At 35.6% G+C, this 15,083-nt stretch overlaps 1 protein-coding gene across 1 annotated transcript in view; it reads left to right on the top strand.

The window, feature by feature from the left end:
* The window catches only part of LOC123868993, a 103,003-nt gene that overhangs the window by 23,109 nt on the left and 64,811 nt on the right, over positions 1–15,083 (top strand). Inside the window, exons 2-3 of the mRNA XM_045911713.1 lie at positions 2,860–3,010; positions 11,936–12,011. Coding sequence (XP_045767669.1) covers positions 2,964–3,010; positions 11,936–12,011 — 123 coding nt within the window. The 5' untranslated portion in view covers positions 2,860–2,963. The remainder of the gene's footprint in view (positions 1–2,859; positions 3,011–11,935; positions 12,012–15,083) is intronic.

The following is a 15,083-nucleotide window of genomic DNA, read 5'->3' as shown; positions in this document are numbered from 1 at the left end:
GAACAATGGGCCATTTCAACATTTTTGACTGCAGGTGCCTTTACAATAAACAGTCTGAGATACAAAATAATATTGTATGTAGCTTGTACGAAATACGTGTTTGTTATTTTTATTATAAAATATAACCTTCTTCCGTTCATTTTAATAAATAAAAAGGCTTTAAAGGTTTTGATTAAACTTAAGCCAAAAATATTTTTGTGATTTGTATTTGTCTCGCGAATAAAAAAAGGTTTATTAGAATTAAGCGGTACTGGGAGCGATATCTAAATACATAATATGAAAGGAAAAGGTAACTAACTGGGTGAGTGACGAACTAAACTATCAAAGCTCAAACTACTAGACCATCGGGCTGAAAGGAATGAAGTTAGCTAATAACTATTTGTGATGTAGACATCCGCTAAGAAAAGATTTCTGAAAATTCAACCCCTACGAGGCTAAAATAGGGGTTTGTTTGTCTAGTCCATGCGGACGAAGTCGTGGGTCTAAGCAGGTAATAAATACAACTGATATAAATAAATCCGAAATGTCAATTTATCACACAGGGGTCCGATTTTTTCCTTCAAATACCTAGTACGTTATTCAATACCTATTGGCAAACGAAATAATATCAATAATCGAGAAAGCCGACGCGGACGCGATGCTACAAAAAGGGAAACTCCTATAGAAGCAAGCAATAAGATGATAAATCTGTCATCGGCTTCTTGGCAAAACCATGCTAGTTAAGGAGCTGGTGGAAATTTTGGCATATCATTTTTTTGTTCCTTTTTTTCTCCGTCTGACGATTGGGGACTATTCTAGGTCGGAACTGTGAATTGATATGAATATGTAAATGTTTTTAACCCCTAAAGCAAACACAGGGGTTTTATAGCTTTAATGTGTGGATTAGTGTATCTATGTGTCTTGGAGCTATGTGTCTGTCTGTCTATGGCATCATAGTGCTCAAACGTATGGGCCGATTTGAATGAGGTTTCTTCTATTCGAACGTATATTTAATTGAGATAAGTAGTTTTTAGCTACGAGTATGTTTGATGAAAATCTGGTCAACAGTATTAGGGTTATCAGCTGTTTTTCAGCCAGTGTTGGAATGTGCACTGTTGAAGTATGGATAATATTTTCCCAATTTTAACTTTTATGAACAAGCTGCCACCAGCTCTTTGGCTATGCTAGGATGTCACGCTTGCGGCCTGGCCCGAATAGCTGATAGAAAGTGAAGATGAAGAAGCCTTCGGCTGAGGACACGCTTAGTTAATTATATTCACTCTCACTAAAGGATAAAGTTCACCTCGCCTAAGATTGTAGGAAATTGATTAGGTACCTACGATACTTACTACATGGTATCAAAGGTATAATAAAACTCTAGATACATACACAGAATATGTACATCATTATGTATGGCCTGTGATTTAAAAAAAAAATCGGCCAAGTGCAAGTCGGGCTCGCGTACCAAGGGTTCCGTACTTGGGTATTTTTTTCGACATTTTGCACGATAAATCAAAATGCATTATTACGCATAAAAATAAAAATAAAACTTAACTTGTTTACTTATTCTATATGGACTTTTGAAGTCGACTGTACCATATAGGGTTTCTTGACAGATACGATAGACGAACAGATGGACAGACAGACAGACAACAAAGTGATCCAATAAGGATTCAGTGTTTTCTTTTGAGGTACGGAACCCTAACAAATATGGCAGCCCGTTACTAGTCAATAGAAGTCATTGTGGTGGCATTTCGGTTTAATTTAATCAATGCATTTAAGATATAAACAGACTGACTGCAAGCCGAATGCAAAATTGCAGTTAGAATGCAGTTTTATTGCCGTTACCACAACTGCATCGCAACTGACGAATAACTGCACAGTTTACACACTGAATTCTCGTATTAAACCTAACCGTATACACAGTCTGCAGTTCTCCCTCTGATCTCTCAATTCTCAATTATTCAAAGTTAAACGGGGCTATAAAGTGCAGATAGTTGCAACTTTAATCATTAAGTCATCTAATAGTGAAAATATAGAATTAAATTGATCAATATACCACTGCAGGATATACCTAATCAAAGACTGCATTTGCATAATGTTTAAGTCTTCAAACAGACTACTCTTTGGAAAGTAATTGAAAGTCTCAGAGGCTCATAGATGTTAGAGAAAGCCAGCAAAATAATATTATGCACAGTATGCTAGCTATTCATGTAGTTATTAGTAGTCGTTATAAGTCGATTAAGATGATCAATATAGGATTATAAGAATAATTATTTCAATATTCTATCCTACTTGATCTGCAATGATCTGGATTTTTGCCATACGCTACTGATAGCAGCAGGAACTAAATGTTAGTGATGGTATTGGTATTTGTAACATATATGATTTACAATAATTTATTTTGATACAAAGTGTCAGTTGAATTCCCGGTTAGTTCGGTGGGGCGCTTCAAATCAGCGCATAAAAGAACCATTATTCTGTATGGTACAGCATATCTAGCACACTACGTAAATTGTATTATTGTTATCTTTGCCTGCAGATTATAAATGCATCATAATTATTAGTGTAGGTACTTTGTAAAGAATCAGCTGCCAACTGATATTGAAATGGACAAAATGTAAACGTTTTATTAATAAAAATATTTTTTTTCCCGTGTGTGATATTCTGCGATCAGTCGACAGATATAAACAGATTTTTTAAGAACAGTTATGACATTTATAAAGTCTTAGCCTAAAATCTGCACATTGTTGAGCACATTAATGGCCCGCTTAAGACGCTTTATTCGTTCCACGGTTAACAGGCTATGAGACAGTTAATTAGGGTTCCTCAGCGAAATATAGTGTCCTAGCTTTTAACGTTAATCTCTGATTGTTTCAGTTCTCGTACGCTGTACAGTGGTGTAGTGCAGTGACTCTGAGGATATGTGTGGTACAGTCGAGCGCAGGTGACAATAGTGGTTACATGTCAGTGAGTGGTGGACGATGATCGGTCGGGGTTGGAACACGAGCCGGCGGAAAATTAAGGACTGGTGAGTAAATCACATTGCATTATTTATCACTGGACCATTATGGTAGGTAGCCTTCTAGACTTAGCTATCATTGTCGTGCAAGTAGGCTCCTTTTCCTTAGTTACTTATACTCTCGCAGCTTTAATTTGAGTTAAACATGATTTTTTATCACCTTTATAATTGTGCCGCCAAGCGATTTAACGTTCCGGTACGATGCCATGTAGAAACCAAAGGTATGGGTTTAATAAAAACTGCCAGATCCCTTCCAGGTTAGCCCGCTTCCATCTAAGACTGCATCATCAATTACCACCAGGTGAGATTGCAGTCAAGGGCTAACTTATATCTGAAGTAAAAAAAAAATAATTAAAATTATTAGGTTATGGTTTTTGGCTGTTATACCTAAATAACGTTAAGATTCTAAATTAATAACTGAATTTTGTCAATTTTCTAGAAATTTCAATTTTTTAGGAAGTTAGCATTCGACCTTTGACAAAATATGCTAGAAGCTCGAAAGTCTGAAAAATAACTTGCTATGGTTATTCGCATTATATTGCAGTTTTGAAATTAAACTTGTTTCAAATTATCATAACAATATTGATACGTAAATAACAACAACGACGGCGGTTTGATTTAGTATCAAAGATTTTCTTTTGTTGATAATCCATATTATCTACCTATCTCTATGTTGTTCAACTCCCCGCGGGTTATCATTGAACAGTGTTTGTTTGGACTCATAACCTGACCGATGACCGAGTGTCCTATAACAATGGCCGTGCATTTGTACAATGCAATAGAATAAGACTTACATTGTAATCTTATGGGCCTCGATCACAAACTAAAAGGTGCTCAGCGCGCTATGGAGCGATCTATGTTGGGTATTATTTTCAGGAATAAAATAGGGCATACCTAACAATATACCCATGGTCATCATTGGTCGAGCCCAGATCACCTCTAGCATAATTATGGAACACCCTTCCGGTATCAGTTTTCAATATCACCTTCCAACCTTCAAGTCAAGAGTGAATGAATAGGCATCTCCTAAGCAAGCGCGCTCCATCTTAGGCTGCATCATTACCTACTTACCTATTACTTATTGCAAACAAGCCCTTGTCTACTTTACAAAAACCGGCCAAGTGCGAGTCAGACTCGCGCACTGAGGGTTCCGTACTCTGGTATTTTTTTCCCACATTTTGCACGATAAATCAAAAACTATTATACATTAAAATATATAAAAATCTGCTTTAGAATTCACAGGTAAAACCCTTTTATATGATACTCCACTTGGTATAGTTATCCTACTTTAAAAATTGAAACACATTTTTTTTGATGTAACCATAAATTCGCGGTTTTCAAATTTATTCCTGTACTTGTGCAATAAGACCTACCTACCTGCCAAATTTCATAATTCTAGGTCAACGGGAAGTACCCTATAGGTTTTCTTGACAGACACGACGGGCGGACAAACAGATCCTATAAGGGTTCCTTTTTTCCTTTTGAGGTACAGAACCCTAAAAATCATGCTCTCGTATACTTACTTAAATCTATCCATAAACCACACCTAAGCAAAAAGCACAGCTTTGTTAGAGGCCATAAATATAACGCCATAAAGATTTTGATGTCATATTCATCACTAATCAATTACCTACGCACTAAAAGTAAGTGCACCGCAACATTACATCCTACCATGAGAACGATCTATTCAATGTATACCCGATGGGCGATGCTGTGATTAGGTTTTGAAATGTAGCCACATAATAACAGGTGCGCGAGGCATAAAGCCTAGCTAGTTGCGCTTGTCGTTTGAGTTCGAAATTATTCAAAACTCGACTGAGATTGCAGTGCGAAGCCATTATATTGCATTGGTATTGTTAGGGCGGGCATTTCAGTCATATTGATGACCTAGGCTCAAGGCACATACACAGTTGAAACAAAGCAACGCGTTTTTACAAAAATGTTGAAAAGTATAAACTCTATGGCCGCGGATACGCGTCCTGTAAGTTTTCCTCACGCAAGTAGCTTACAGGATTAGACTAAACTAATGTGAACACTTTTAAGTTTTCAATTATTTATGTATATTATTACGTAAGTAAAATTACAGGTGTAATCGCGGCCTATAACTTATGTATATCAACTAGCAAGCTTACTAGCTACTACTAACTACTACTAACTAGCTTTTGCGTCGAAAATATATAGTTGACGTACGTATACACAAACGTTACTGCACAGACGGTTTTCTATGCGTTAATGAGATGAATTCAATTGGATAACTTATTCGTTATAAATAAACTAAACTTAATTCAGTTTATTTATAACTAAGTAATAAGTTATCCAATTGAATTCATATTTCACAGAACTTTACATTCCTAGTGCCTATAGTAGGTATACAAGCGTATAATTTTAATATTCCATTAATTTAATGTGAAAGGTGAAACAATGAAATCTCTATAAATCTATATAAATCTGTCGAGCAAGAGGTGCCGCCGAGAGTTAATGAATTCACCACAGATTATAAAACCGATTTTCGCTTGCTTCGCGATGTTGGCTTTAGGCGATTCTCACACGAGTTGCCAAAAGCTGATTTCATTAAAGATAAAAGCTCGTATAGGTAGCCGGTGAAATATATTTTGTAATTTCGAGTTGCTTAGTCATTAATCTCTTTTTGATGACCGATTTTTTTTTTCTTTTTCACTTTTTTAAAGATAAATTTAATATTATTTCGTTTTATTAGGATTCTGTACCTTCTTGAAAGCTGGCACGGCCATTGTAGGTGGGTACGGAATGCCGTAGATAAGTATGTATTTCTATTGCTGCTATAACAGAAAATTTCAAATTAAAAAGTGTTATTTCTTGTGCAATGGCACGGAACCCTTCGTGTGCAGGTCCGATTCGCAATTGACCGGTTTTAATATCAGTTTAGTATTATATTATGGGGTACTTGAGTCGAGGAATAATATTGCGGTGTAGTCAACGTGTAGCGAAGCAATATACAATTACCTATTAAAAATATTATAAGCATTCGCGCGTCTTTGCGTCAACATTTGCGTCTATGTTCCTTATATTTTTGCTAAGAAGACATCATGTGGTAAAACATGGCAATCCTAAGTGCCTGTGATAGTAACAAGCTTATGGTAGAGTTGTTCCAGATTAATCAGTTTTGCAAAATAAAAATGAAACCCCTGGTACTAATTGAATCAAAGTCATAAGTCATGCCAAATAGTTTGGATGGCGCTCTTTATAAAAATATTTAGCCAGTTTTCTCGAAGAACATAAAAAGCTCGTTCGAAACTTATGTGTTGAAAAGCCGTAGGTAGGATTGTACCACAGAATAATAATTAATCAACGTGTAAGAAATGGTATCTGCTTCCTTAGAGGAGCTGCATGTCACCGATATATTTTTCCTATGGAGAAGAAACATCGAGTAATGAAAAATATCAATAAATACCTTTTACGCAAAAGAAAAGCTAAGTGTTTATTCATGAATGATCCCTAAGGTTACATAGTTTTTCTGCAGAGAATAAGAAGAGGGTATTGAAATAATATTTAAGATGTCTTATTTTGAAGCCACTTTTTCTCCAATGATCTAAAATCTTCTCACACGTACAGAAATAATTCGATAGCACATCTCTACCTTCCATACCTATATTATAAATGCAAAAGTGTGTTTGTTTATTAGTTTGTTGATTTTTTAGTTTGTTGGTTTGTCCTTCAATCACGCCTCAACGGAGTAACGAATCGACGTGATTTTTCGCATGCTTATAGTTAAATACCTGGAGAGTGATAATGACAAAGAGTTCGTCAGAAGTCATGGGCGTCATCTTGTACTTAATAATGTAGCACATCTCTTTCATCCAAACACAGGTAGATTAAACTGTAACTCTATGGAATTACGTCTGTTTTTATAATAACGCGTACTGATGTCTCATTACACATCAGTGCAGCGACGAGTTTGCGCTCCCTTGCCACTTCTATGCCTATTCTGACTTAAGTGGGTTGTACCATGCTAATTTGATTGATGAACGCAGCGTTCTTGTATGGACGGTTGTAATTAAGGCAAAAAATTGAGAGGCTGCGCAGATTTCTAAGGGCTCTGTTTTTGCACAAAGTTTCCTGTTATTTTTCATGAAAGTTATTGGTACCTTTCAATGAACTGACACATAAAAGTTAAATTAAAGATGTAAAAGACTAATTTTTAACTAAAACACCTTCATTTTCCTTTAAAAATGTTCTTACGCTGAAATCTACAAAAACATTTCTTTCGTACACTTTTGCATTTATATTATTAGTGTGGATATGGATTTGTTATTATTCCAATCTAGCCAAATCTAAATGAGTATATAAAAGGAAAAGCTGAGTGACTAACTGATCTATCAACGCCACAGCTCAAACTACTAAACGGATCGGGCTGAAATTTGGCATGCAGATAGCTATAATGACGTGAATATCCGCTAAGAAAGGATTTTCTAAAATTAAACCCTGGGAGGGTAAAATTAGGGTTTGAAATTCATGTAGACCACGCGGACGAAGTCACGGGCATAAGCCAGTTTCTTGTAATGTTTTCTAGACGGATTAACGCTCGAACACAATTACTTATTCCCGTTTCCTCGAAAGCGAAATCACTTTACCCTTAGCCTGTGAAAGGTCGGCTTAATACAGACAACGACATATTATTATGGAGGTTAAATTTATCGTATCTCATTCACAAGATTGTACGTAACGATAAAACCACGGTTTAAATGCATGAATGCGTGTGGTAAAACCATTTTTTTCAATGAAAAGTTAACGTACAATTTTCACTTTGAGCGCGGTCGTATATTTTTATGCACACGTTCTTATGAGTATAATTTTTACATTATACACGTGGTTATCAATTAAGTTTGGAATAAAATAGAGGTTTCCTTGTAAAATCGAGGTCGCCTTCAAAATTTGCTAAAGAATTATGCAAATGTTTGCACGAAAAAGGAATGAAAGGTTATGTTTATTGATAAAAACGGCTGTGACGCACGGACAGACTGACAGACGCAACTATAACGGTTCTTTGTTCTACTACGAAATTCTAAAATTCTTTTAAAGCCTTCATTGATCTATCAAGAACAGAAAGCCCATAATATTATAAAATGTACCTTAGAAAATATTATGAAAAAGCGTGTCACTAATGTAAGGTTATTTTTAAAAATTGATTTGAGTTGTCAAAAATAATATAAAATTATTAATTTACCTAATGCAGGTAGTTTGATAAAATCGATATTTGGCTCATTCGATGTCATACAATCTGTTGCTAGGAGGCCAACAAGATTGAACTTGCATAAATACGGGTGTTTCGAAGGTTTGAGTTCAGTCTCCTTCTGAGATTCGGAGCGATATCGCATATTTTCGGTATTTGGATTGTGAACTGAATAATTAGGTGTTGTGATAGCAATCACGCTCTAATTAAATTATTTATTTTGGCATTAGTTTGTTTAGATTAAAACTCTCGGATAACCTTACACATTAAACTTGTGTTTTTTGTGTTGGTTTTGGAGAGAACATTCCAATAATTCGATAAAAATAATTAAATAAAACCTGCTTTTCTGAGTGACGCCAATACTAATGTGGAAAGGACTTTACAAAGCTCAAATTAATCTACACTTCATAATCAATGATGGTAAGTAAGTATAATAGATGTTTTCTTCTCTGAGGTACTAGTATTATAATTAGCAGTAATAATATGTGGTAGAGTCTTAAGTATAGAAAAAACTATAGTTATAATATTAAAAAAACTTATACACGCGGTTTGGCAAAAATACCAATTTTCATGTTCACATTGGATTAGATTTTGTATGGAACAACATATTATCTTGTATTTTAATGATCGCAGTATAGGAGTTCAAAATTTCTCCACGATAGGTGGCGGCTAATCAAGCGAGATGCATTCTCGCCACGCATTCCTCAGCATAATAATGCACTTTCGTTCCGAGCAAAAAATCATACGATTTTTCATTGCACGATCGCTTGCGGCTTGCGGTTAGCTGTATTAAGAGTGGTCATTACTGAATTGCATCGGAAGTTACTCGTATATTGAAATCACTTTATCATAAAATACTATCACTACCTCTATATATATAAGACTAGCTGATGCCCGCGACTTCGCTCCCGTGGATATAGGTTTTTAAAAATCCCGTGGGAACTCATTGATTTTCCGGAATAAAAAGTAGCCTATGTGTTAATCCAGGGTATAATAGATTACAATAGATTTACATACAAACTTTCACGTTTATAATATTAGTAGGATATTGTTATCCAGCTGCATCACTTTGAACTTGACGTAAGGACCAAGTTGCTTACTTGGAAATCCGCGAACTAGCAAAAAGGCTTAATTATAATAAGCGGACAGTGTTTTTTACAATAAGGAAATTGTTTTGTCTAGAATATTAAAAAACCTAATAAGTACTTAGTCAGGCATTTCTCTAATAGCTGTAGCGCACTTAACTTTAGCCTTGCCTAAACAAATGTGCACTATAGGTATAATATGTATCCACTGTTCACCCTCATCCAATAAGCAACCGTTGTTAAACAATCTTCTTTTATGTAGCGCTAACTTTTCCTAATCTGAGAGAACAAAGGATAAATGCTTCCCTCTTTCGATGATGTACCTACTTACTATCTTTGGTTTTTTACTTATTACACTGTGGCACAAATAAATAATCTGCATTATCACTTAGCATTAAGCGAAAACCATTTATAAAAAATTGGTTCCAATTTCTAATTACACATTACATTGCACAGCAAAAGTGCATCTAGCATTAAGAAATTTGCATGTCTAAACCAGCTTTCAATATTATAATGGTAATACTTATTAGCAAAGCTAGCATTATGGTACGGATATCGAGAGTTTAATACCAGGGGTCTCGTACCGTACCGATATGTATCGAGTAACGTGCAATTTAAAATATTATAACATGTTTGCCCCGTACTGTGGTTAACAGGGCTCTCTTCGTCACTCGCTTCATACAATCGTAGTTCCAATTTCATTTGAATATTAAGCAACCAAAGTCCATGAAACTTTGCAGACATATTCTAGAAACTAATATCTGTGTCTGTGGTGTTTTAGATTTTTCTAAAAATATGTAGTTTTAAAATTACAGGGGCTCAAAGATTTGATGTAAATTTTTAAGACCGCGTAACTTTGAAACCGAATATTTTAACAGAAATCTGGAAAACCACAGACATAGATATTAGTTTCTAGAATATGTCTGCAAAATTTCATGGACACTGGTTGCTTAATATTCAAATGAAATTGGAACTACGTCTTTGTATGAAGCGAGTGACGGAGAGACCCCTCTTCAGTGATTTACTCTTCACGCATGCGCTACGCTTATCTGGTGGATTGATGGACATAAATGCTTACTATAATAAATAACTTGCTGAATTTAAGGAGATAATGGTAATTGAATGTCTACAGTCTATACAATAACGACGGCAATTTGAATGGTTTTCGGAAACTGAATTGCATATTTTGATTGTTAGTATCCGAAACTGTTACCTACCCATTCGACTTAGTAGTTACCTTACAGGTATATAGGGGTCACTTCGCAAAAACGTTTAAATAGCTCGTTCACACAGGCTGCGTAAGCGTAGACGTAGCGCCTACCATTGCGTTGTAATGTATGAAACTGTATGAAACATGGCACACCGCTTGCGTAAAGCGCGGACGTATGCGTAACCCGGTGTGTTAGGGGTTTACGCGCGTCACTATGCACGTGTCACGTGTACACAATCGGTGTGAATCGGCCTTTAAATAAATAGCGAGTTTTACGATGCAATAAAGTACAAGTCATCTCGCACAGCACTGCGGCATAAAATTTGATAGTCACCTCTCTATCGCGTAAATTCTTATCTGTTATCTCTCTTGAGAGACAAGTGCTGTGAAGAACCCTTGATAATAACTAATATTATCCACCACAACACGAGTTCTGGTGGATATGTGTGATGTTGTGGGGTGGTATTTGCGGCTTACTTGGTGGCTGGCTTTTCCTGCATGCTTAGCGATGGGAGGGCGGGTCGTGCATGTCGCACACTGCATGTTGTAACTTGTACCATATGGATTAATTGTCTTATATTTTTGTATGCATCATTATTCACCGCCGGGTGAGATCGCAGTCAAAGCCTGACTTGTAATGGAAGAAAAAAGAGATAAGCACCACAAATAAGATGGTGCCACTAACACTGGCGACAGTGACCGTAGTTTTCGCTGACTCGCTGAGAAAGCTTCCGACAAACTAGTTTACCGGTCATACAGATATTTTCACTTATGTAAATATTACTTACTGGCCAGTGGCCACCCCAACATCTGTGATGAGCTAGGCGCGTACGCCGTGTATCCGGTTACGTAGACGTACGAAATTCCTTTGCGTGTTACCTCAACTGCTTTAGAGTCTAACGGCACATTATGGTGACCCGTGTTCACAAGTTATTCTTGTGACACTTTTTAACTATTAGACATTTTTTATTTTGTTCTGATACAAGTTAGCTCTTGACTGCGCTCTCACCTGATGGTAAGTGATGATGCAATTTAAGTGGGAGCGGGCTAACTTGGAAGGGTTATGGGACCCATACTGATCGGTTTCTAAACGGCATCTTACTTGGACGCTAAATTGCTTGGCGGCACGGCTTTGCCAGGCTTTTGTGTTTCTCTACAATATTATCAATTATCATACCAGCCCGGCTAGCATGGACAGTAGATAAAAATTATATCCCCGATTATATCCACTGATTTCTATGACATTAGTGGATATAATCGGGGGATATAATTTTTATCTACTGCCCATGCTAGCCGGGCAGATGATGCCCGCAACTTCGTTTGCATGGATTTAAGCTTAAAAACGTGGGAACCCTTTGATTTTCTGAGATGCAAATCACAGTTGTGATTTTTTTTTTGAATTTTTTTTTAATTTCTTGTTTTATTTTCAGGTCCAAAATGGCGACCAATGTCGCGCCGCACATATCACGGACGTCTATCGTTTGTGTGTTATTGGCTTTAATAAGTGTAAGTACACAATTTCATAATAAATTAACTGGCTTATTACTTCGTCCTTGTTCTTCGTTATATAAAATAATTTACTAGGTACTGTTATAGAGAAAAGTAACATTTTACGTAGGTCTCAGTAGTTTGATTTGTGCTGTACTTACGTGATAATATGACAGTCAATCAGTTTGCTCTATATATTATGTACTTAGAAATAGATATTTTATAATAGGTGTTTAAAATCGCGTTATATATATTTTTTTTTGACGCGCATATATGTACAAGTTTTCATTTCAATAAACTTTTACAAGTGTTTTTGAATCATCATAAGAATTTATCAATACAACATTATACCACAATAAGTAAACATAGGTATAAGTAATTATGGTATACTAGATGATTGATTTTTCCCACGACTTTATCCGCGTGGATATTATGTTTGAAAAATCCCGCGGGAACCATAGATTTTTACAGAATTAAAAATAGCCTATTGCTTAATCCAATGTATAATCTATCTCTGTCCAAATTTCAACTTAATCCGTCCTGTAGTTTTTGCGTAAAAGAGTAACAAACATACACACACACACACGCTTACACAAACTTTCGCCTTTATATTAGAGTGGTCTGTAAGATCTGATATCTGCAAGAATTTTAATAAAGATGACTAGTTGAAAGTATGAATTGTTGAAAGAATTCTAATTTGCATGTAACAACTTCGTTAAAATAATTTATATTAGTGTAGGCAGATACTAATTATGCGTGAAACGTCAAAGTTGAAATAAGACATAATCTAGTATGTTCATCGTCGCATAAATATAAAGAAAACTTGTAAAACGAGACGAAGATTATCAATAAACCCGAGTTCAAACTCGAAGCGATAGTAATCTCGAACGATTGGTAGAAACGTAAGCTGCATTGAAAACAAAAGCTGATCTTGCGCATGTACGCTCGCTAGCAAAAAGCAACTCGTTTGAAATAAATAATTCCTTGTCACTTTTGATTGTTAATGTTTTTATTTCAATTAGTGTTCGGAATAAGTTTGATATTAATTCAAGGACTGTACCTACAACAAAAGAGCATAACAAAATAATCTACAACAAAATCCGATTTTGCTGCATTAGATAGAACGAAATAATATCCGTAACATAGTTTAGGTTTAATATTTACCTGTAAAGAGATAATGTTCCAAATATCAGCCTTAGGTATCAGTTCGTTTTCATTTTATTCACATTTTTGTCGCTCCGGTAAATCTGCACTTTTGTCAATATGCCCTTCTGTCATGAAGCCCTTGTAATGTATCTGAATTTTCTAGTGAAATTGAAACGTTTATACATATTTAATAATTAAGGACTTTTCGCCTTTAAACTTTTTATTACAGTGAAACTCGATCGTAAAAATATAAAAAGGGGTAAAATTAATAATATGCAATCATTAATAATAAATATGATTCCCATAATAATATGAGCCATATGAGTGAACGAAACATAGTTTAACAGGGCTCTCTCCGTCACTTATTCCATACAATCTTAGGCATTATTATTTTCTAGGCGTAGGCATATTAGTTTCTAGAATATGTCTGCAAAATTTCATGGACTTTGGTTGCTTAATATTCAAATGAAATTGGAACTACGTTTGTATGGAGCGAGTGACGGAGAGACCCCTCTTAAGAAAGAGAAAATGCAACAGGCAGCCCGCTCGTTCTTTCACCATATGAATGAATGAGATGAAAGTGCAAGGTTTGATATTATATTTTAATGCGTAACTAATAAGCTTCTGTCGGGTTTTCCACGTGATCCTTCATATCTTTTATCCTACTCTACCTTTAGCTCTCTTCAATATTATATATTTTTTTACTTTTCCTTATGACTGTACAAACAAGAGCAGCGAAACGAGTATGTTGAAAATATTTATTCCGTATGTCTGTATTCGACACTGCGTATTCATTTAGCGCCGTTTTTTATCACCGGACCCGTTAGTTTGTCTACAAGTCACAAGTCTACTTTAATACTTCTTGGCTAGAACTAGATTGTGTCACTGACTTATTGGATTATGCGGCTCATTTGTTTTTGTCTTATTACCAAGTCAATTTATTGTAACACAAGAAGCTATGAGATTAAGTTTTTGAGTAAGGAGTTAAGGACCGATTTTTCAATCGAATTTTGACGAAAAAAATTGCCCACTCGGTTGTGTACTTAACTACTTAGGTACTTATTTCTAGCCTAAGCTTAGTAAGAATGAGAAATTAATCATTACCCATTAGCAATCCAAACTAATAATTTAAATATGAAAGTACATATTTCTGTTTAATTGTCAGTCTGTTACCTCTTTACAGCTTAACCACTAAACCGATATTGATATTTGGTATAGAATGCTTGTATCCTTTAGTGTTCATATAGAATGCATTTTATTTCCGAATTTGAATAGTGCCTGCGGCATGTAAGAAATCCTAATTCCACTAGCTAGTACTTATTATTTAATTCTAAAAAAATTGCGGCAACAGTTTATACCTACATTATACTCTTAAAAATGGTTCTTAGATCAGTATTCTGATTCCGAATAAGGTTCCAATATCAATGTTAAAAATGCAGCCTTCGTGTTTGTTATCAGACGATATAAATGAGGCGCCATTCGTCTCCGCCTGCCACAAAAAGTCGGCCTAGAATCTGTACCCAGAATCGCAGCGTCCTTGAGGTCGGCCGAGTGCCAACTATCGGTAGGGTTGCCATAACTTCCAGGACCATTTGAAATTTATTTATCTGTCTCTGTTCTGTTTTAAAATAAGACCTATGAATATAGGCCTATGAATGATGACGTCTGACAAAGTTATAAACGTAACGTTAACCACCCACCTCCAAAACTTATGATTATACAGAGTTCTAAAATTAAAAAAAAATAGCATGCAACACTTAAATACTAAGTAGTAGTCGTTACCAGTGCGTGTGAGTGTGTGTTTGAGTGTATAATATGTGTGTGGTGTGTATGTGTGTGTGTGTATGTGTATATAATTGGATGTGGGCCATTGGAGGCCCTTTTAGCACTTTTTATGCCCAAAATACATTCAACGCCGAAACGCATTCAACAACACCAAATTGT

The sequence above is a fragment of the Maniola jurtina genome, chromosome 10, assembly GCF_905333055.1.
Source record: "Maniola jurtina chromosome 10, ilManJurt1.1, whole genome shotgun sequence".
Taxonomy (NCBI): domain Eukaryota; kingdom Metazoa; phylum Arthropoda; class Insecta; order Lepidoptera; family Nymphalidae; genus Maniola; species Maniola jurtina.
The sequence above is the reverse complement of the archived record's forward strand: the minus strand, read 5'-3'. Positions and strand labels throughout refer to the sequence as shown.